A 22,583-nucleotide genomic window follows, 5' to 3' on the forward strand; every position below is an offset into this window, starting at 1 on the left:
AAAAGATTCCAGTTAATATAGGCTTCAGAAGTCTCCTGGTCGTCTTCAAAATCTTTCCTCGCGTGATAATCGGAGGATTTTTTAAGTTGCTTTCAATTCAAACAAAGGTTGCCGTAGGACAAAAAATGATTTCTGGTTGAATGTGCACTAAAATGCTGTGTTGCGAGCTTTGAATTCTTGTTTTAATATTGTATAAGAGTCCATGAAGAAAGTTTCTGCCCTCAAACTTCATCAAAAAGTTGCTAGATTGTAGTTTGCTACAGAATATATGAAATGGATGAATGTGTGAAGAAACGTAAGTTGTCCGTTTGCAGTGTCGTTCAGATTTTAAATTATTAATTTATGTTAGGTGGATTATAATGATGAAAAAAAGTTCAATATTGATGGACCGCATGGTTACATCCATTACTGGCGAAATCTGAGACGTAAGCACGATTTTTCTCTCGTCGCAATTTTGAAGGTGATTCAGTCATGATTTGGGCTGCGTTCAGTGGTCTTAGTAAAAGTGAATTGAAGATTATACCAAGACATATGAATAGCGATATGTTTATCGACATCCTGGACAATCATTTGAAGCCTTATCTGGAAAATCACTCAACAACTAATTTTTCAGCAAGACAATGCTGCCGTGCACGCACCTTGCACGATCGGATATCAAAACGATGTATTAGCCAGCCGTTTCCCTAACCTTAATTCAATAGAAAATGTTTGTGGAAGGCTAGTTCAAGAGATTTATGAAGATGGGAGATATTACGGGACCATATTAGAGCTTAAACTTGCTATCCGAAATGTTTGGCTTCATTATCAGTAAATTCTTTAGAAAAATTATCGGAGAGCATGACATCAAGAATTTTCCAAGCAGTAAATCGTAATGGAGGACCCACGGATTACTTAATCGTGACTTTTGAATCCATTTATGCTATTTTTGTTGATAATTTAATTAAAATCCTAGGTGAGGCTATCATTTTGGGACACCACCGATTTTAGTTTCTTGGTACAAAAGGGATTGTTCTCTCGTTTTCTTCAACAATATTTATGCGAAGTAGTCGTTGTATAGAACTGCACAGAAAAAACTAGGTGAGGCTATCATTTTCGGACGCAGTGTATGTATGATATAGCCTTCACATTTGAACGCGTTTATCTGCTTTGACCAAACTAGCGCTAATCGTTCTTGATAGAAGTGTAAACAAATCTTTCGCCTATATTTATTATTTAGATTAAGATTTACTTTTAGTCAGCCTAGTTTTAAAAATCGTTAAAAGTAATCAATATTACGTTACTTCTGCTATTGGTAATTCATTGATTTTTTTTCCGCTCATTGAGACTAGTTTTTAGAAATCATGATTAATCTTTTGCTTGAATGTTTGTAAAAATGTTTTTGGATCTATTTCGGAGGGTGGATAGAAAAGCGTGTAGAAAAAGTAATAATTCAAATGGACATTTGCAAAGAACTTTTCATAAAAATTGAAATAGTTTGATCTTCATAAAGCTATGTCTTTATGCAGAACTTTTGATCATTCTTGTTAGTTATTCTGATGGCAAGATTGGCCAGCGAATATCATTTCAGGTGGGCAAAAGCTAATACTTTCCATTCATAGCCATGCCAATTGAGGAAAGTATAATTGATGCAAACTTGCCCCAAGAGCCAGAACACAATCAACACATACATGTCCGCACTAGGCAAATCTATCCGTTTGAGGAGAACTAGCAGCAAATGCCCGACGGGTCATATTTTCACATACATAATCATGCCCTACGTCAGAGCGTGATTCGTTCGGTTCAAATCCCTATACCGAGATTTCCGGACGCAGTCACTAAGCGGCCGGAAGGTCTAATGATGAGTAGGCAAGGCTGGTCTCAGTCGAGGCTATTGCTACTGCTACTTCGTGCCAATTTGCTTTTCCGGTCCTTGCGTCGCCCGGCCTCCTGCCGGCCCACCGGGAAGTGTCCTAAGACGGATGTGGATTATATTTGCTCGCTCGGTATGTGCCCACGACCCATCCACCCAGTGGTCGTCCGGAAGGGCTTTTCCTCATCTCGGCTATCCTTTATGCATCTGCTCGATGCGTATCTTCACTATTCGATTACTCAAACATCGCCTGCACGACGTTTTGCCGAGCAGAAGCAGAAGCTCCCTGTCCGGCCCCGGAAAGGATAATTTCCGATCAATAACGCACGGCTCGTCATGTTTCAGGTACGGCTCTAACTACCACCGGAGCTAGCTGGCGGTTATTATTGATTCGAAGCGTCCAAGCTACCTCCAAGTAACCATTTCTAAGCCTCAAGACGGTGCACGAGGCGCGTCCGTATCGTGCATCAGCGTCCGCTTCAGGATCATCATCATCATCGCCGTCATTTGCAGCTCGAGCACCTTTCCTGCTCAGGGAAAAGGGGATAATTGAAGGCAGGGCACATACGCCACTGAAGTTTTTTTTACTCTCCCCTCCTTCTCCCTCTCACACAAGCACAATGTAGCGCGTTGGTCGATGTGGTTGACCTAATGCAGATACAGTTGAGCCGCACAACAAATCTCCGCCGGACACCGATACCATTTGATCCCAACTGTGAATCGGAGGCTTAGTGCAGGGAGCCCTTCGACACCGATCCTCCCCCGGGGATATTGGGCCAAAACCAACGTTTAATCAACGTATTGATTCTTTGTAGTCAAAGTCGACCAGCGCAAGAACCGACAACCCGGGGTTGCTTTTACGTGGCGATCTTTCCGGGGGAAGTCTTCTCCTATCGCACAATTTTAAACGCACGTTCCAAGGCTCGTTGCAGAGGTTTGTCAATTATCTACTTCTTATTGCGATCGGTTAGCGCAACGCTTTCCCAAGTATACCTACTTCACGCAACAGCGAGTGTCAGCAGCAGGATAGAACTGCGAAGGGACTTCCGTGTAAACTGTTTGAATGGGTGCATTATAACTGAGAGCGTGATTGCGAAGCTTCAAACAGCCTCGACGCAGGAGCGCGTGCACGCAGAGCTATCGATTAATCGTTAGGAAAAATGCTACTCATCACGGGTATGCTACCGGTAATGAACTTCAAACGTGAAGGAAGCTTCGCTCGAAGCAACTGCACCAAACGGATACAGGCTCCTGCTGAATGGATAAAGTTCGCACACAAAGCAGCACCATGGGGGAAGGGAAATTTCAAACCGAAAAAGGGGAAATTCGCTCGAAATTGATTTCAACGCTAGCAGTGGTTCTTTTTGATGTTGGTTTTGACCTGTGTTTTTTCCCTGTTTTTCATCTATGCAGATTTCCAATCAATCCGTCTGGTGGCTAACGATCGTGCTTTGAACTGCAACTCCATCAGGGGCGGCCATTGGTGCAACTTCTACGAATCACAGGCAAGCTCATCTGCACCTGAACCGTCTGATGCCCATCATTATCGCCAGCACTAGCACCATACCGGCCATTAACGGAGGTTTCCACGCTACACGGCTTTCCGGCTCATCGGTTTCGAGGGACGATTAGTTGGTGCAAGCAGAAAGGATTGGAAAAGAAAGCTAGGCAACAGCGACATAACGCTGGCTTGCAGATGTTCGACTCTTTTCCATGAGACTGCACCCCGAACGCCGCCAACATCCTCATCATCCTGCTGTTCGTGATTTTTCGTTTCATTCAGTCGCTTTGGGTTGAGTTTGACGTACCGGGCAATTGGAGAGTTGGTCCACCGGATACTCCAGCCCGAGGGCACCGACCCCCGTGGGAGGTAGAGCGTTCCGAAGCGGACGAGAGCGACACCAGCCGCGGTGTCGGGGACGAACGGTTGACGGAGCGCGTGAAGCACGGGCACAACGACTGCGACAACGTTGCGTGTCGGACGGCGCCATGCGACGCCGGAAGCCCGCGGAAGGCTTCGTTCTAGGCGGCATCTTTTTCTGGACAATAATCGCCCATCTGATTTCGTCATGCCTGGCCATACAGCTCGAGGAGCGGATGGAGATCGTGCGCAAAGTGCTGAAGGAAGTGCCTTTAATCGATGGGTAAGTAGAGGAGCCTCAAATATTTGGGCTTTGCTGAACAGGAGACTAAGAGTCAAAGAACGTCTCTTCGATGTGGGATCCTCCCATACTCCAGTTTTTAACAATCCAACGCCATAGGCGGATCTATCTATTCGGGGACCCCAGGCGGCGGAGTAATCGAGGCTCTCCAGGCATTTCCATTTCCCTAAATGTGTAAGATAAGCCAAAGATCAAAGCTGGACTTATTTGCTTTATAAGAGCTCGTTATCCATTATACATATTTTCAGTTTGTGTATCAGTAGGAACACATTCTAAAAAAGTTTTCTGCTATTTTTGTTATCTTGGATTCACATTTTATTACGAATATTAATTGATCTACATTAGGAGAAGAATTGTATTGCTATACACAGTTTGAAGCCACTTTGATTTGCTTTATAATTTCCGATAGGATTTCTATTCAGAATTAACTTCCACTCATTGCTATCAATTCATCAACAGTGTAATGTCACAGGTAATTCACATTACCTTTCTAACTGTTTGCATATTGCTGTATGTCTCCCTATAAAAACTCGTCATATTCACCTAAACGATCTATATAAATTAAAAAATCACTCCAATATCTTAATTTTGCGGTTCATTTAAACCTCCAAATGCTTAACAGAGGCGGCATAATAATTTTCTATAGAAAACTACTCTTTTTAATACTTAGTACTTAGGTTTCCTGCCCCAGGCCCCCTCCTAGGTAGAAACGCCTCTGTCCGACGATAATACACGTTTTTGACCTTGTACATATCCGATCTTCCAACAGTCACAACGATCTGCCGTGGAACATAAGAAAGTTTCTCAAAAACCAATTGCGCGAGTTCCGGTTCGGCGAGGATCTTCGCGACATCACGCCCTGGTCGACGAGCGCCTGGAGTCACACGGATCTGCGGCGCTTGAAGGAAGGGATGGTTTCAGCACAGGTGAGCATCCGACTTTTCGAGACAATCCCTTGTTTTCTCCGTAGAGATAAGCTTTCGACAGAAAGACGGCCAGCTTTAAAACCGTGCCTACGAACTAGCGTACCTTTACCCTCCCTAGGGGAAGCTTTTTTTTCGCCCGGTTTGTTTGAGGTGGTAATGCTAAAAGCTTCGTTCATTTTAGATGGACTTTTTACTGGCCGTAGGCGCTAATCACACCACTGACGCTCAAGCCCGTGCACGGCCGTGGTAGGTTTCGGTAATTGCTTGGCACAAGTCTTGCGCAAATTACCTAACGATGGGGCCCCCCGAACAAACGAAACAATTTGGCCCTCCCGTAGAGACTCGTGTTTGCGAGGGAACGGAAATTCACCCCCCACCAACAGTGAGCTGAGAGCGGCTCGAGAGCGTCGAAGTCCTGCTTGAAGACGGCGCCCTTTTATGCCTCACCTTGGTCGGCCAGCGTTACGTGCTATGTTCCGCCCAGCGTGTGGAGGAGTCTTGGCGAGACGGTAAGGAAAAATCCTGATAATGGGCCCGCCTCGCTAACTTTAACGCGTGCAGGCCACTACCTCGGCGGCCGAGGTCGTTTAAAGATTTTCCCAGACGTGAAGGCGAAAACGTGTGTCGGACGGAATCGACCGTACATGTGGCCTTCGTTAGTGTCGTCGTCTGGACGTTGCTACGGTTGTCATCTACCGCATCGACACCATCACGAGCATCAGCGTCTTCGTGTCCGGATACTCGCGTTTCATGGACCGGGCGCCAAGAAAAAGCTTCCAGCAATAACAGTTTTTCGTGAAAGGGAACTAATTTTCCTCGCCCGTCGTGGTGCCGCAGTCGGATCCCGGTCTTTGCTATGGTCTTGGTAGCTTCTGACGAGTCCACTTCTACGCGTGTAATGGAAATGGCTACGGAAACGCGCTCTTTTCCCTTTTGTCTTACTTCCATCGAGGGCACGTGAGATCTTCGCTTCCGCTTCGCTACTCCAAACACCGAAGCAGCAGCAGAAATCATCACCTCCGGCGTACGGTATAATGTCTCCATTCGAAGGCCAACGGGCGACCATTCGAATGCTGTCCCGAAGATCCCATCGACGGCTCTGAAATCGAGCAAGAAAAACCCACGGGAGTGCTAGCATCCCTGCCGCGGCGCTACGTTTCCATCATGGCTACGTGCTAAAAAGTCGTCCGCGTTGGACTATTTTGAAGTGAGTTTTCACCTTCCCCGTGCCACACTCCCGAATCCACAAAACTCCCCGTTTGCCAGGGAAGTTTTGACGGTTTGATGGATGCTGTTGAGTTTTGCCCGTTTCTTTCGTTCGCCCTTTACAATCGATGCGGGAAAACACCGGCACACGGCGGAAGACCCACCAGGCGCAAGGATTCCAATTTTATGGAGCACCGTTGAAAAGCTAAAACAAGTTTCTCCGCACCCTCTCCGCACCATTCCGCCGTTCCTCCGCGAATCGCTGACCGCCCAAATCGTCGTTCGGCTGGAACACCATCGATCCTGCGCTGGACTACCCGAAGCCGAACGGCCACGCCTGACCGGTTGTTAAGTTTATGTTGTAAGCTTGTTTGTTTCTGGCTCGGTGTTTTAAATTTCGACAGGAAAACTTCATCCACCTTCTCCCACCGTCCACCGCCGGCCAGTGTGCTTCGAATTGATACATCCCAGGCGCGTTTCTTCCGATGGAGGAGGAAGTTGTTCCAGCTGTTCGATAAGACCAACATTTGTCTTTAGCAACATCATCGAGCAGCAAATGTTCGTCGAATGGAGGGAAATAGTAAACTTACCTGTGGAATTTATTTCTTGCACCTGTTTCTGTGCAGCGAGTTTTTGATTGTTTTTACCAGTCAAAATTTCAGTGTGATTAAAACAATCGTTCGTTGAACAATGAATATCTATTTGTCTCGCCTAGTATTGGCAAATGTTTTGTATTGGTTGAATAGATATGACAAATACACATTACTTTATTGTTTTGAACAAACAGAAAACAATCTATGATTATCAACAGTATCAAAAAACCAAGGAAAAACGATGGGAGTTCTCAGAAGCGGATCAACCGGTTCCGGGGCATGAAGCGGTGGGATAATCGGGGCCGTCCAGACATTGCAACTGCTCTAAATGTGTCTATACCTAAGGCTAAAATTGGACTTATTTCTTAAAACAGCTTGCAATCCTTTATATTCAGCTTAAGTTTTCACGCTTTTCAATAGGAACAAATGCTACACATCTTTCCGTTATTATCCATAATTATGTCACACATCTTATAGTAAATGTTAATTTAGGCAAAGAATCTAATATAAAAAAAAACAAATTCATAAACAATACAATGTGATTGCATGTTTTATTCAATCAGATCAGATCAGATAGATTATCTGAACATAATCAACCTGATTTTAGGAATCAAAAAAAAAAAAAATTAGTAAAACTCCCTTCGTTCTGTTAATTATGGCCTCGAAATCCTAAACCAACCGGATTCATTTAAACTACTCATTTTCATACTTTTCTGTGATAAATGTCATGCTTTTCTTTTTTACATTAATACAAATTTAGTTTACTGTTAAAAGATGATTGTTATTTATAATGTGCAAAGAGCTGCCGTGCGATAGTTTCATTTTTTAATATTTTAAAATCGCTCAAATCAAATTGAACAGCGATGAGGAAAATAATGCAGACATTTGGTGGCCCGTAAATTGAGAGCATTTTAAAACAAACGGAAATGATTAGATCGAATGAAGACAGACGCTAACATATTCTACCAAGGCTTTAAAGGTGCAAATTAACAATGTTTAATAAAATCGGTGAATTCTTTATTGGTCCGGGGTTTTCACGGGGCTCATAGGTAGATCCGCCTCTGAGAGTTTTTCATAATGATGGACAAAGTATCTAGCATTTCATATCCGTTAACAATTTTACAAACATTAAAAACACGCTCACAGTTGAGTTGTCAGATGAAGCTAAACCTAATTTCCCATCGCCTACGTGTTCCCCCCAACGATGTCATATCATTCGTTCAAAATAAATAGATGCCGTTTTATCTTCTAACAAGCTCAATCAAAAGGATTGGCATAAAAATTAAATGATTCACTCCGGCGAGCGGTCTTTGTTTGGTCGGTTAGCCAAACTAGGTGCCATTTCATTGCCGTACAAACTCCCATCCCATCTTGAGGTGGAGTGGTTGGTGGGGAGGGGGGGGAGTGCGTTCGCAAACCACCGGAAAACACCGGGTCCCTTTCGAATGGTCCGTGAAGACGCCACCGGTCCGGTTCGAGCATAAGTCTCGAGAGTGGAATAAATAATTCATTTCGCCAAAAAAACACTCCCGAGACACTGGTAGTGTTCGTCGAGTGGGCTTAGGGTCGGGACAGCAAGACAGCAAACGGGCACCGGGCTTCATGTTGTGCCCCGCAGTGTGTTTTGCCAGGACACCGAACGGAAGAAACGGAACACCCTATGCAAACGAACGCCAAACCGCACAACCCTACCGGCCTCTGCCCTTTTGTACGTTTGTGGATTGTGGAGGTATGGTTTGTTTTTTTCGCTTTTCTTTTCGTTCCTTTGTGTTTCCTACCCTGCCCCGGACTTGTTAGGGCGACTTCTCCATGATTGCCCCCTTGAGACGACAATGACGGTCCAATCTTCTTTCAATCTCGGACCCAAACTCTTCATCGTTTCATCTCCACCGCATGAACACGAGGGGGGGGGGGGGGGGGGGACGTCTGGTAGTCCGAGGCGGCGGACAAATGTTCGGACTGCCAGCAAAGAAAAGGTCACGTCGAGCAATCCACGGGCGTTCGGTCCGAAGGTGGTTTTGCTAATGCTATCTTTATGCTTCGTGATTGTCCTTATCATCGGCGAGTGTCGTGAGACTATCGCCATAACCATGGCCCGGGACGCCCCAAGCGGAAAACGAGCTCGGTTCGATATAACCGAACTGACTCGACGGGTGACTCCTTTCGTCTTCTCCATGACCACCCGAACCGGCGCGATAGTTTCCGACACGCCGACACACCAAGAAAAACTGGTACGACTTTCTGGAGTACATTTCTCACATCGGGCCACTTTGTCTGCGTGATTTTCCGGCTCGATTTGGAGATTCTTTTGGTCGTTTTCTCTACGCAACAAAAACTGTTACTACAGTTCCCAGAGGGAGTACACACCGGCTTGTACGGCGCATGTTTTACGATACGTTTCCTCCTCCCGAGGCGTTTGCTGGGGCCGTTCTTTTCGCCAGCCACCCGGAAGCCCTTGCGGAAAACCCCTCCTCCCCGGCGCCCCGGGCCGGGCGTCTCACGTAAATCATTTTACACGCAATGCCGCTCCACACGCGGCCACCGCTACTGCGGATGTCCTTCCTTCCTTCCTGGTTCCGCTGTACGAGCGCAAAAAAAGAGTGGGAAAAATTTACGACCAACCCGTGATTGCGTGCCGGGAGTTGAGTAAATGTTTGATCTGTTCGTTTCATTTCGCTGGCCGCACCTTCCGTTTCGCCGATCGGCGGAACAGAGCACTCCTCACTCGCCATACCCTACACGCACTCGCCAGCCGCTCGTAAAGCTTCATTTATGATGTTTCTATTGCCCTCTGTGTCCCGTTGCGCTCATTCGCTACGTTTCGGTTCTCGTTTTTCTTGTTACAGTTCTGGTCGGCCTATGCCCCATGCTCGTCGCAACATTTGGACGCAGTGCAATTAACGCTCGAGCAAATCGATCTCATTCGACGGTTAGTCAATCTGTATCCGCAGCATATGGCGCTGGTAACCACGGCCGATGGTAAGTACTGCGAACGGGCTTTTATCGATGTGCTGAGCAGGTTGTTCCAATATTTTGCATGAAACGAAGTTGTAACTGATCAAAGTGATTTTAGTCATCCGTGGTCGTTTATAATAAGTTCTGAGATTATCGGAAAAGATGTAGATCAGTGCTCGTAGCAACGGGACTACAATAATATAAAGATTGACCAACTTTTACTTTTTGATTCAACAACAACAATAACACTTATAATAATTTTGAACGAAATAGCAATTACTTCTTACTTTATAAAAGTTGACACTCTACATCTAAAGACTTTTGAGTATTTCAAACAATATACCAGTGTATTTTAATTAATTATAGCGAGTTTTAATTAATCTTAACCAAGTTGATTTGGTCCGAGAACGTAATTTAAAAAAAAAAACAATCATGTTGATCTTTTTATCCCAACACGTTTATTTTATAGTGTAGAAATCAGTATATCCGAACCCATTGTTATAAATCCTTTCTCGTATTTTTTTATCAATATTTTGGTTATACATTAAACATAATTGATGCACATTTACGTGAATCCTTCGAAACAAACTGAATATTGAATTAATCTATTTTTACATTTTAAAAACAAAGCTCAAAAAGATATGTTCAATATATTTTGGAACATCATTAAACTAGATAGTTTCTGATTCCATTACAATTTTTGCACATCAGAAGCACATTTTAAAATAAATAAAATAAAAAACTAGAGGTAAAGGAATTAAAAAAGAGACATTTGAGGCTGATTTTTTAATAATAGAATTTACCAATTGGCGAGAAAAATCCCATTTCTTAACCCTTTCATTCAATTGGAACATAGAATCAGTTGATTTTAGATTCTTAAAAAATATAAAACGCATTGAAAACATGTTGTAATGATGGTTAATTTTATAATATTGTGATTAATATAAGCATGTACCTATATTTATTTCAAATCATCGTTTTTATCTCAGCTCGGCATGCTATTTTTGTTCCCAAGACTGGCTGTGCTGAACAGAACTAATGGCGTAGAGTATAAGAAAAACATGCAATTTGTTTTCAAGAAAGCGTCCAATTTCTACTCCAAACAGGTATCGAAGAAAGCCATCGGTCCGGAAAGCTGGCCAGCCTGATCGGGATCGAGGGTGGCCACTCGATCGGCACCAGCCTGGGCGTGCTGCGGACCTTCTACCAGCTGGGCGCCCGCTATCTCACCCTCACGCACACCTGCAACACGCCCTGGGCGGACTGCTGCAAAGTTGATGAGCCGGGCCGGGTGCCGCACATCGGTGGCCTGTCCCACTTCGGCACGCTCGTCGTGACCGAGATGAACCGGCTCGGCATGATCGTCGACCTCTCGCACGTGTCCGTGCCGACGATGCTGGACGCGCTGGCCACCTCGAAGGCCCCGGTCATCTTCTCCCACTCTTCCGCGCACGCCATCTGCAACAGCTCGCGCAACGTGCCGGACCACGTCCTCAAGCGAATCGTAAGTGAACCCGCCGGCGTGACTTATCGGGCGTCATCTTTCCCCCGCCACGGTCCAATTAAAAATTGGTCAACCCATGTGCCGGGCGCCAGCACTCGCTGCTCCCGAACGCCGAAGCTAATGAAGTTAGCTGGGAAGCAAATTAAAATGAAAATTTATCCCATATTTGCCCCGTTTGCCCACGCCTCAGGTGACCGTTTCCCGCTGCCGGTCAAGTACATGGAAAGAATGTAGCTCTAAAACAACATTGCACCCACCACCGTCGCCCCAACCACCTCCGCACGATGCACGGCGACGCCCACGACTAATCAGTAGAAAATCCTTGTCCGCCGGTTATTATTTTTCTCTCTTATTTTGTAGAACCGTCCCTTTTTATTTTGCCTCTTTCCTGCCGGTATTTGTGCACCAAACGAATCCTTACGGACCCGGGATCCGTCTGGCGATGGTGGATGACGATCCAAAATATTTGCATAATTTGATGAAATTTAATATAGCATCGCCCGTGAGCATCAACACCGTCGTGGGTGTGTCCTTCGCCCGCCAGCCAATAGACTCTGCCATAGCTTCCAGTGATGGTGGACACGAAGGCGAGCGTGATTTGATGGAGTTCGGGCGATGACAGTCGGATGGATACGGTCCGATCCTTGCCGCATCTTCATCGACGAACGGAGACATTTCGTTCATTGCGCCACTTGGTGAAAGAATAACAAGAAATTAATTAAAAATCAGCACACAAATATTAATATTTCGTTCCGAACGGGACGCGCCACTTCGGTGGACGAGCAAAACGTCAGGAATTGGACTGATTCCGTAGGTCCGATTGCCGTAGAGCTTGGTGTCCGTATGTGTAGACATTTCTGGTACTGTTAAAGAGAGTCGGTTTCCAGAAGGACTTGGGGGTACCGCCGGTCAGTTTTCTCGTTAGAATGAAACCCTCGATAGCATGGTGGAATGCAGTACGTACGTTCCAAAAAGAGCAGTTTTTCATTTCTGTTTTTCCTCTTTTTCTCTTTCCCTTTTCCACGCTCACGCAACCCACGCTTTTCTTGGCCGCCCTCGCCCGCTAAACTTGTGCTGCACCGGATGGAAATTCACCGGACGACACTTTGAACCTGACCACTTCAAACTGACCGTAAACCACACTCCGAACTCCCGTTCGATGCGGGGTGGGGAAAAACACCACCCCTTCCCACCTCGGTCGGGAACCTAAAACCCAAAACCACGCCGTACCGAAACACGCCGTCAACCGCGTGGCTAACGGAACACAATGGCACGGGGCCGAATCTTGGCTGACCTCGGAAAACCAATTTCCGCTACCAATTTGCCGTCACATCACCACAATGTACCGCCGCTGCCGATCGCCTCCTCTAATCCTGTCCTGCCCCCCCCCCGGGGTTCGGCCCCTCCGGTTCGGCATTCCGCGCACGGGAAAATGTATCGATCGACCGACGAACCTGCCGAAAAACACACCGGAACACACCGGATGCAACACCGGATGCAAGGCGGTTAACGGTGGGCTGGTGATGGTTGCATTCTATCCCCATTTTGTGAGCTGCGGCGAGAAGGCAACCCTCAAGGACGTCGTGGGTGAGTACGGAAGCTCGTAAATAATGGAACCGAAATTTTCTAATGCACCGAAATTGGATGCCGCGCCAGCCAGGCACTCGGCGGGACACTAACGAGACGTTAAACCTTCGGCTAAACTTTCCCGGGGTTGCGCCCTCGGACACTCGAGTCGCTCGGAGACACTGAGAAGGAGCAACGCACAGGGAAAAAGAAAAACTAGAAACAAAAAAAATATACGTGAGAAGCGCAAGCATAAAAGTCTGCGAGGGGAAGTGGGCGCACGCGCGCACTCGCGGGAAAGGGTATCATTAAAATGGCTGAAATATCGAACAACTCAATTTCCGTCGACATCGATTCGGTGTCGTAGGGGGGCGGGGGCGCACTCTTCGCACTGGATTATAAAATGGCCCACCGCCGGTTCAAAGTGAAAGGATTTAGCCTCGGCGCCCGCCTTTGTTCTAGCGAAAGATAATATTTATCATCCGTGCCAACTCAGCCCACATTATCTAACTTTATTCGCCCGTAATCATTTATCATTATTAGAGCCTCCCGGTAATTTGAGCCGAAAGCTTAAAACGCGCGAGAGAAAGGATTGCACGAGCCAGAAGGAAAACTAAACACAAAAGATAATGAACAAGCTTAGATGGTGCTTTATTGAATTTATCTGATTGAATGAATGAATTAACATATTTTATTCACGATTGGTTCCGCTTTATCGTTTCGCAGCCCATATTAATCACATCCGAGACGTTGCTGGCGTGGACCACGTTGGCATCGGCGCTGGGTATGATGGAGTGAACTTGTAAGTGGTATTTAATTATGTGAAGCAGTGCTTTTTAGCATTATGTTTTCGTAAGTTGGACGTATTAGTAAACATATCTTGGATATAATTTTAATACAAAATATCTTGTTTCCAAAAAGATCTTCAGCTCGCAGAGATCTAGTCGGCAAAGAATGTAAATAAGCCGCTTTGTTTTAAGGTTTTCATCTAAGTGATTGCATCAGATCTTTGAGGCGGTTTCTACAAAGAATTCGATTCCGTAAAAGTGATTCTGTGTAAGAACATCTAGAATTTATTACAAAGTCAATTGCAAGGTCCAAGAAAATTAAGTTTACTTTTAATTTAGTTAGTAGTTACTCAAATATTCAATTTCAATTCAATTCAATTCAAGTAAAAATTAAATGATATAAGTAAAATTTGAAAGAACCTTACACCCCTTCTTAAGGTTCACTGTTCGAATAGCAATTCATTGTAACTTTCTTTCGTAATCTAAAAACGCAGTCGATTGTTTAATGATGAAACTTTTCCGTGAATTTCCCATCGCCCCGTAGAGTCCCGCAAGGATTGGAGGATGTCTCCAGGTATCCCTACCTGTTCGCAGAACTGCTAGAATCAGAACGGTGGACCGAGGAAGACATAGCGAAGCTGGCGGGGAGAAATCTTATACGAGTTTTCCGGCAGGTCGAACAGGTACGTGCTGCTGCCAAGTGGCAAACCTCCTCCCACTGTCACCACGTTCCTTTCATTTTTTTTCTACATCTTTCCCCTTTTCTACCCTCTTTATCAATATCTTTTCGCCAACCATCTTTTTCCACAGATACGGGACCAGCTCGAGGCCCAAGGAATGCTCCCCATCGATCAATCGATACCACCGGAAGATATTCTGGGCCGCTCGTACTGTCGCTACTCGGGACCCCGCACGTGATGAACCGTCGGGCGCGCGGGTGGCGACCAACCGGCCCCTCTTCCACACACCATCGAACGAATCCACCAACTCCCGCTTCCGGTGCACTCGCTGGCGGAACCGGGTATCGAGCACTGGACGGTCACCTCCGTCTGAGGTGACAGCCCGGGCACGGGAAGCACCGCGGAATCGACCTCCTTCGACCTTTTTATTGCATATCACGCACACGAATCCACTCCAGAATACACACAAACACACAACCAACCTATTCGCTGCCCTCCGGGAAAAGGGCCAACGACTTAAGAAGGCAACTTGTTTCCCGCGAAAGATACATCGTTTATCCTATAGCACAATTGTGACGACCGGAATCGGGCCTCGGTCAATCCATTCCCGTCGTACAGCGACAAGCACGTCCCGGCAGGATACAGCTATCCAACCATCGATTGAGCAAATGTTTCAGAGGAAGATTCTAAATGCATCAGCAAACACGAATCGATACAAACAGACGTCCTGTATCTTCAACGGACTTTAAAACGTATCCAGACCGGAGAGATGCACTGAAGCTACGAGGGATTGTGGCCCCGTGCCGGTTCTTGTGTCGTTCTGTACAGAAAAGAGAATAGTAAAGCGACTAGAGGGGAACCGACAACGTTCGATTGGCGTCGATTGTTAATGTTTGTAAGATATGTATGTGAGTGCAGGGCAGGGTGCCGAACGGGGAAAAGGGTTTACTTGATTGTCTTCGTAACTTTGCAACTAATAGTGGATGTCAATCTAGGGCAGGTAACTGTACATACATTATCATGTAGAAATGATACACTAACGGAACGAAACGGTTTACATTTTGGCGTGACGCAAGCGCTGGCTGGCGTGTTGGTGACGCTATTTATCATTCGGTCCCTCCGGCCAGCCGGTCGTCGTTAGCTCGTAAGTTAGTATGGGCAGCAGAGCGCACACGGTACGCACACTTCCTTGGTCAGAGCTAGCAAATCAACAGCATCATCGTTAACACCAGTGTTGATTTGGAACCGTATTTTCTTCCCCTTCTGATCGGTGTGTGATTTGATCAATCAGTTTTCCAAAAGGACATCGTTCTTGTACGGCAGCGTTTGTTTTCCTCACTTTTAATTTTCTGGTTCGTTGTTCACCCCGTACACGCTGCATCCACTGTACCGTTCCAACTCACTACGTGCGTTCGTTCAATGGACACATGTTGATCACTGGAGGAAAAACTCGTCAAATCGAAATGTGATAGATATTTGTATTGAAGCCCCTTTATCCTTAAATCCAAGCATGCACAAATGGTGTCGGTAGTTTGCGTGCAACAACCAAGCAGTAGCCAACACTTCCGTCGTCTCTTCTCGAGTCAAAGCTTACGTAAAACTTCACACCTTCTTTTTCCACCACACATGCAAAAACAGACACACATACACATACACACATGCATTACCATTTTGACCCAATCTGCAAATTGTAGGTTGCAGTCGTTATCCCAAAAATGTATCTGTACATAATCGTATTATCGTAGATTGCTCACTTCCGACGCATTGATGCAGCAGATCGGTTTTTACATTGAAAATCATTTACATCGCGCCTGAAAGGCTACACACGCCGTGGGCACATCCGTACGACCAAATGCGATATTCATGCGAGAAAAGCTGTGAACAAGCATAAGCATATTATATCATGCATTTCCTCCATTCGGTTATGGCGGAACACATTTCCATTCTTTATTGCTCGATGTTCGCCGGGAAGCGGGGAAATGGTTAGCTGATTGATTCAACACAACACAACCGAAAATACAGAGCCTCGTTCCGCTCCCCTTTGGTTTGGCCATTTATAGAATAAACGATGAAATCGGGTTATGTTCAATAAAGCAGACATCTTGGGTTTTTCAGACGAGGTTTTTAGGGTATTTGAAAGTTTGTACAAATCTTTAAGAAAAATTCTTTCCAGAGATAATGGTGAGCCATTCGATTGCAAACAAAAGCAAAAATCGAGCGTCTTTGTAATGCATGGTTTAATAGTTTTCACTGAAGTGGTTTAGGCAACGGTAGATGCTAACGACTGATGCGCAAAGCTATGCAATGCATGTACATTTTTACGGCGAATACAAAACACAGCAAAACATTCTAAGCTAGTCGCTCTGAATCGAATGGCGTAATATGGCGCTCACTAAACCTCACTTCACTTCCAGCGTCAGTGAACGATCGTATCCATTGTATTATATGTAGCTGACTGTCCAAAAATCGAGTTAAATGAATTCAATTGGTCATCAACCAAAGCGAACCGAACCACACTCCGAAACTAACAGCTCGCGTAACAATCAGTAAGTTAGCAGCGCGTCAAAAATTGTATGCAGCAATTACAAAAAAAAACGGAAAAGATCTCTATAGATATCGGAGCACGCGATCGAGATAAAAATAAAACGAAAAATCACATCTTCAACCTATCCATGACCATCTTGAGCCGGAGAAAACCTCCTTTTAGTTTGTCATCAGTTTGTATGGTCATATAAAACCCCCGCCACAGATTGCCAAACGAGTTCACTTTTTTTTAACGTACGTACAGTTTTAAACAAACAAATACCGAACAGACCAAACCCCGAGGGTGTGTGCAGACGTGTACAAAAATAGATCGAGTTTAAAACCGTTAAAGTAAAACCAAAATACACATGTAGCAATTGGCAGGAGCGAACGGAATAAATTACACTCTAGCAAATTTCAAACGAAGGTAACTTACATTGTGAGCTCCGAGGGAACAGGAAGAACAAAGCAAAGGAAGACACCTTAGAGGACTTACAATACAAAAGAAAAATAATAAAGAACAAACCTTTCAAACCAAATCACGAACAAAGTGTCGGTAGCAAAGATTAAGAAGCTATAAATAAATTGTTTAATAAACATTTAAAAGTCATATGAAAAACTACCAGCCTTCCTTGTTCTGACTTCGTACTTTCTTGACCCTTTCACAGCGGGAGGCAGTATGAGCACAGGCAAGTCGGCACAAACTACAAAAAAGCACGCCTAAATGGTTTTCATCACTTCTTAAATTGCTTGCATGTGACCCGGCTGTACCCGGCGCGGCATTATCGAAACCCATCCCGGAAATGCAGCAAAACCGAAACCCGACCGAGGCACGGCACCTCGCCCGGAAGGGTCGCAACAACTACGGCCGCTTATGCGGGTCGACATGCCCATAAATCTTGAGCTTAAATTTATCGTACTTTTTTTGAGTATGTGTGCATGCGTGTTTGTGTGTTCGTGTCTTGCTTTCACTGGTGCCGTCGGATGACGATGAACGATGCCCTTCAGTCGGCCCGCAGTGATCCTTTCATTTCCATTCATTTTCCTCATCAATCATCGGCGTACTGTGCTTTGGCGTGCGGAGTTCGGGGCTCGGTGCAACACACGTGAGGACCGTCGCGTGTATCGAACGGCAAGCTATCGAAAGTGTAACAATGTACCCGTTGCGTCCTGCCTCCCACCAAACCCGGCGAGTTTTGGTGTTTGCTCTGGTCGTAACACAGTTTCGACTAGCGGTGGGGTGAAAGTTTTTCCTTCCCTTCTTGAAGGCGAAGCAAAGCTGTACGGATCGCGACGTGGAGGGAAAAATCATAAACAAGCTCGTTTGCTTTCCTTTAAGGGCGCTGCTTGCCAGCAGATTTCATCGGGCCAGTGCTGTATAGGGCGTGTTTTTGCATGATCATGAATACATCATCTTTCTGTGGCAAAGAGGTATTCGATAAATGGAAAGCGACCACAGTTTGGGGCCCATCGGTTTTATATGCACTTCTCGCTTTTCCGAGAACATTGGCAACATTTTGTGATTTTCGCTTGGTATAACTCCAGTCGATGAAAATTTTACAATCCTTCGTATTTCTGCAAAGCCTATCAATGAAAAACTTCTTGTTAAAATACTCCACAATGACGTCAACTATTTGTATCCATTCTGTTTCTTCTTTCTAAAGCGAACGATATATATTTGTGAACCACCTCGGTGCTTTGGCATACTTTCTTTTCAAGAAACATTTCAACACTTTTTCAGATGCGTAAAAAATCTGGATTCCCCTTCCACCCGCTCGCATTCCCAAGGAATGCTTTTAATACGTGTAATGGCGTAAAAGGCTCGAATTCAATTTTAGCCCCATAATCAGTCATCTTCCGTCCGAGCGGAGGATATGGAAGCGGATGAATTTTTGCCGAAAGCGGTAGGTGAAAACTTTTTCCTCCCACGCCGAAAGGGGAAGGGGAGCCGGGAAAGTTCCGTACCATTTCATAGACACACATACACACATACACACACACACCTACTAAAGGATACCAAGCGCAGAGAAATGAGGCGGAAACGTGAAAATGTACAGAGCCCCGAGTGAAATCGTTCCATCTTCGAAAAGGTTGATGTGGCCGTCTGGGTTTGGCCAGCTTCGTACCGTTCACAATCGTTGTAAAGTCATCCCAAGGCCCAAGCTTACCAAAAAAAAACCCGTTCCTTTGCAGTACGTACCAGATATCAGTATTGCGATGATCAGTCATCGAATCATTCCGGTGGTATGGTTATTTTTCGGCTTGCCGACACTCGGCAGCATCGTAAAAGCATTGCTTGAGGCCAAAATATCGCCGCAAGCAAAAGATTCGCTCACCATCCCAGCTAGAAATGGAAACACGATAGAAAACGTACGCTTGCAACATGGCGCCACTTCCCGATGCGTCGGTATTTCGTCGGTTCGAAGCGAAGGCTAAAAGCTGCCGATGCGGTTACTCTAGGAAGGGTTTGCTCATTATGGAAGGATCTCAATGGATTGTACGTGCTATGCTGAACAAGTTCTGCCCTGTCGGAAGAGAGCACATAACATCAAGTAACGCTGCCAGAGTAACGGAAAGTGAAGAAATGTGAGCATGGCATCATTCTACTGGAGCTATTATCCATTACTGATTATGAGCTAAATCTTTAACAGGCTCATGGAGCTATTTGCTTTTGCTATTTTTGCGATGGGATAAAGTAGTGGGTCGTTCATATTTCCCTTAACGCCCAGTTTCGCTCAAACATTCCGAAACCATTTCGTTCCAATTCTGTTTTAGTCGTGATTATCTACTATGTTTACCTATTTTTCAAAATCAACATTCTTCAAAAGATGTTCAGTAGAGACATTGTAGGAATTTAAATTTTATTCAAACTAGTTGGCCCAACATGAAACATCTTTCTGTGTGGTGTAAGGTAATGTGAAGCAATATGGTTCCCTTCATCAGAAAACTTTTATTTCTTCCAACTAAGTCAAGAAAAGTAATCCAAATCTGCCTAACTCGGTTTTTTACACTCTCTTCCACTTATTAAAAATAGTAAACCTATGATAGAACATTCAAATTATTTTCAAAATCAAAATTTCGCAGAGTACTTTTTCCGATGCGTAGCTTTGAATCGTGGAGCAAAATGGCCCAGATAGTGGGGTGGAACGCACTCCGTTAAACATTATTTATTTAGAGCTATTCTTGATATTTATTGAGTATCCATATTATAAACAATATTAACACAAGCTAGATGATGTCACATTCTTAAATGCTCTTAAAACTCCAAAATAAACATTTGTTTGATTGGAATGAATTTTTCACCATATAGTTCAATATGGACCATCAATAATTAATTATGTAAGCGGTGTAGATGCAGAGCACATACAACATTAAGTTAATTTAGCACGAACAGTATCATACTGAATTTATTCGGAAATCTTTATTGTTTTGCCTAACATTTACATCTGTGTATTCTGCCCAACATGGGGTTTTGATTGTTGTGTCCAAAACTAAAATGCAAGGTTTATCAATACGATTCTTTTCAGCATTAAGTACTCAGTAACAAATTGAAGTACTTGACTAATGTCTTCTTGATAATAATAATAATAATTAATAAATAATAGTACTCAGTAACAAATTGAAGTACTTGACTAATGTCTTCTTGATAATAATGTTTTATTTTAACTCTTTTCAAAATAACTTGACATCATTACTTGACAACTAACTTGACATGAGTTCAAGCGTATTTCCTTTCATTATGTTTCTCTGCAGAATATTATTTTAGAGAAACCACTTAGCATGTATTAGACCAGGGGTCGGCAAAGTGCGGCCCGCGGGCCAAATCCGGCCCGGAAAATGATTTTATCCGGCCCGTAAGAATATTTTAGTGCTTCATACAAAAAACCTATCCCAATTTTTATCGGATTTGCCAGGTTTGTTTTCTTCCCAAAAATGAAGATGAAAATTGTTCAACGAGGTGTTCCTGTTATATGTTTATCGATAACATTTTAAATACTTTATCTTTTCCCACTTTTTATGTAACTTTGCTATTTAGAAAACATTAAAGCATCGTTTAAAGTGTCCGGCCCGCGCCTTCGGTTTCGCTTAAATCATCTGGCCCTTTTTGGAAAACGTGTGCCGATCCCTGTATTAGAGACACTGAGATTTATTCGTTTTAATGCTGAGCTGGAAGGATAGTCTTATAGTGTATGCTAACTGATCGTCTATGTGTAGTGAAATGCAACTGTATATATTTTTCCATGTCGATGCCATATTTTATTTGAAAATATTTGTACTTGTGATGTTGTTGAACCTTCGAACTAAGTCAGATTGCTATGAATTTTTAAAAAGAAGAACTATACGAGCTGCTGCATAGCAATGAAAAGAGATAACATTTCAAATCAAATAAGTAAGCCAACAATTTCAATTTCGACAATCATGTTCTCGATGGCGGCTGACAAAAACTACTCGCAAATCCTCTTAGGTATCCTTTTGCTTTATTCTTTTATTTCAAAATTTCTCATTTATTTTGTTTTCCTATTGGATGCATAAAAATGGTTGAAATTGACAAATCCGAAGCACAAAAGAACTCCAGCATACATCAACCATACGCTGTATCATGCATTTTTACACATCGTGATACCTGACATGACATGTGACATTTATGTTTTTTTCTTCTTATTGTTCATTTGTTCCAAATTGAAGCGAATCCATCCCACCGAACGGATAGTAACGACCGTCACCGATTTTGTCCCGCTAAAAAAACGAAGGGCGTCAGTCATTTATTCGAAACCGTTCGCCCTGGCGCACCCTCCCCGGCACACACGCACGCACGACAAAAGGATAAAAGCGGGATCAAACACGCATGAAGTGTCATTTCCCTTTTGTGATGCCAAACATCAAAAGTTACTTTGCGAAAGTGAAACACATGCGGCTAAGTTTTCCTGCTCACTGCCAGCTTTACGTCCGATACCACTTTCATGTCGGCTGGAAGTTTTCGGTTAGTTGGCTTGCCCCCTGTTTCATTCATCTGTCATCGTCCTAAACTTTATGGCTGCTGACTTGGATTAGGTTTAAGTCAATCATAATAAATATTGCATGGAAAAAAGCGAACAAAACCGTGTTGCTTCGTAATTGAAATATGCCCCCGGCAGGGTTAATTTGTCGTACGACTACCGAAATCCATTAGACTGCACCGCAGTCGGCGAAAGGATGCCAGTCATAATTTAAACAAACCTGCCCCTCACCAAATGAGGTACACCACCACAATTTCGCCCAACGTGCACAGTGTTTTCGGAGTTGAATTTGTCACACTCAACACTTGAACACTTCACCTGCATCCGTGGAGCTACCACGGAAGGCAAGCAGCGTTACTTACTTGCGGTCTTGCTTGTGTGCATCGGCTGGGACCCATTGGCATTGTATATATAGGCCAGCACAAACCGGTGACGATGTCATTTTTCACTTCCGCAGGCTCGGCAAGACCATCAGGACACCGTTTCCCAGCCGTTCCCCTCAACGAGGGTGTCACTTGGTCACGAAAAGAAGCAGAAACACTCCACGTGCTTGAGTTCGGTTTCTTCATCACTTCCGCCTAGTCACTACTGTGCGCGTGTATGTGCGCGTTTGTAAGCGTATTTCAGTGGAAGTTCTCGCCCAGCGTTCCTCACGATGCAGATAACCGCCGCTTTCCTTTTCACGTGCTGGCTCCCCGCAGGAAGGATGTCCCGGGCGCGAGTCCTCCGTGATTCCCGCCGGGAAAGCATACGCCGCAACCATACGCCGGAACCCGTAGCAGCTGGTGCATGAAATTGCACATTAATCTAAAAGCTTTCTCGTTAGTCGCAAAC

General features: G+C 44.6%; 1 protein-coding gene across 1 annotated transcript; it reads left to right on the forward strand.

Moving 5' to 3' along the window:
• The first annotated feature begins 3,838 nt into the window (after positions 1-3,838).
• Positions 3,839-14,467, forward strand: LOC131258885 (dipeptidase 1). Its single transcript, XM_058260278.1, has 8 exons — positions 3,839-3,993; positions 4,781-4,937; positions 9,583-9,715; positions 10,798-11,195; positions 12,698-12,782; positions 13,488-13,563; positions 14,094-14,232; positions 14,360-14,467. The coding sequence occupies exons 1-8, from the start codon at positions 3,839-3,841 to the stop codon at positions 14,465-14,467; spliced, it is 1,251 nt and encodes a 416-aa protein (XP_058116261.1).
• Positions 14,468-22,583: the final 8,116 nt, after the last annotated feature.

The sequence above is a fragment of the Anopheles coustani genome, chromosome 3 (genome assembly GCF_943734705.1).
Source record: "Anopheles coustani chromosome 3, idAnoCousDA_361_x.2, whole genome shotgun sequence".
Lineage (NCBI taxonomy): Eukaryota > Metazoa > Arthropoda > Insecta > Diptera > Culicidae > Anopheles > Anopheles coustani.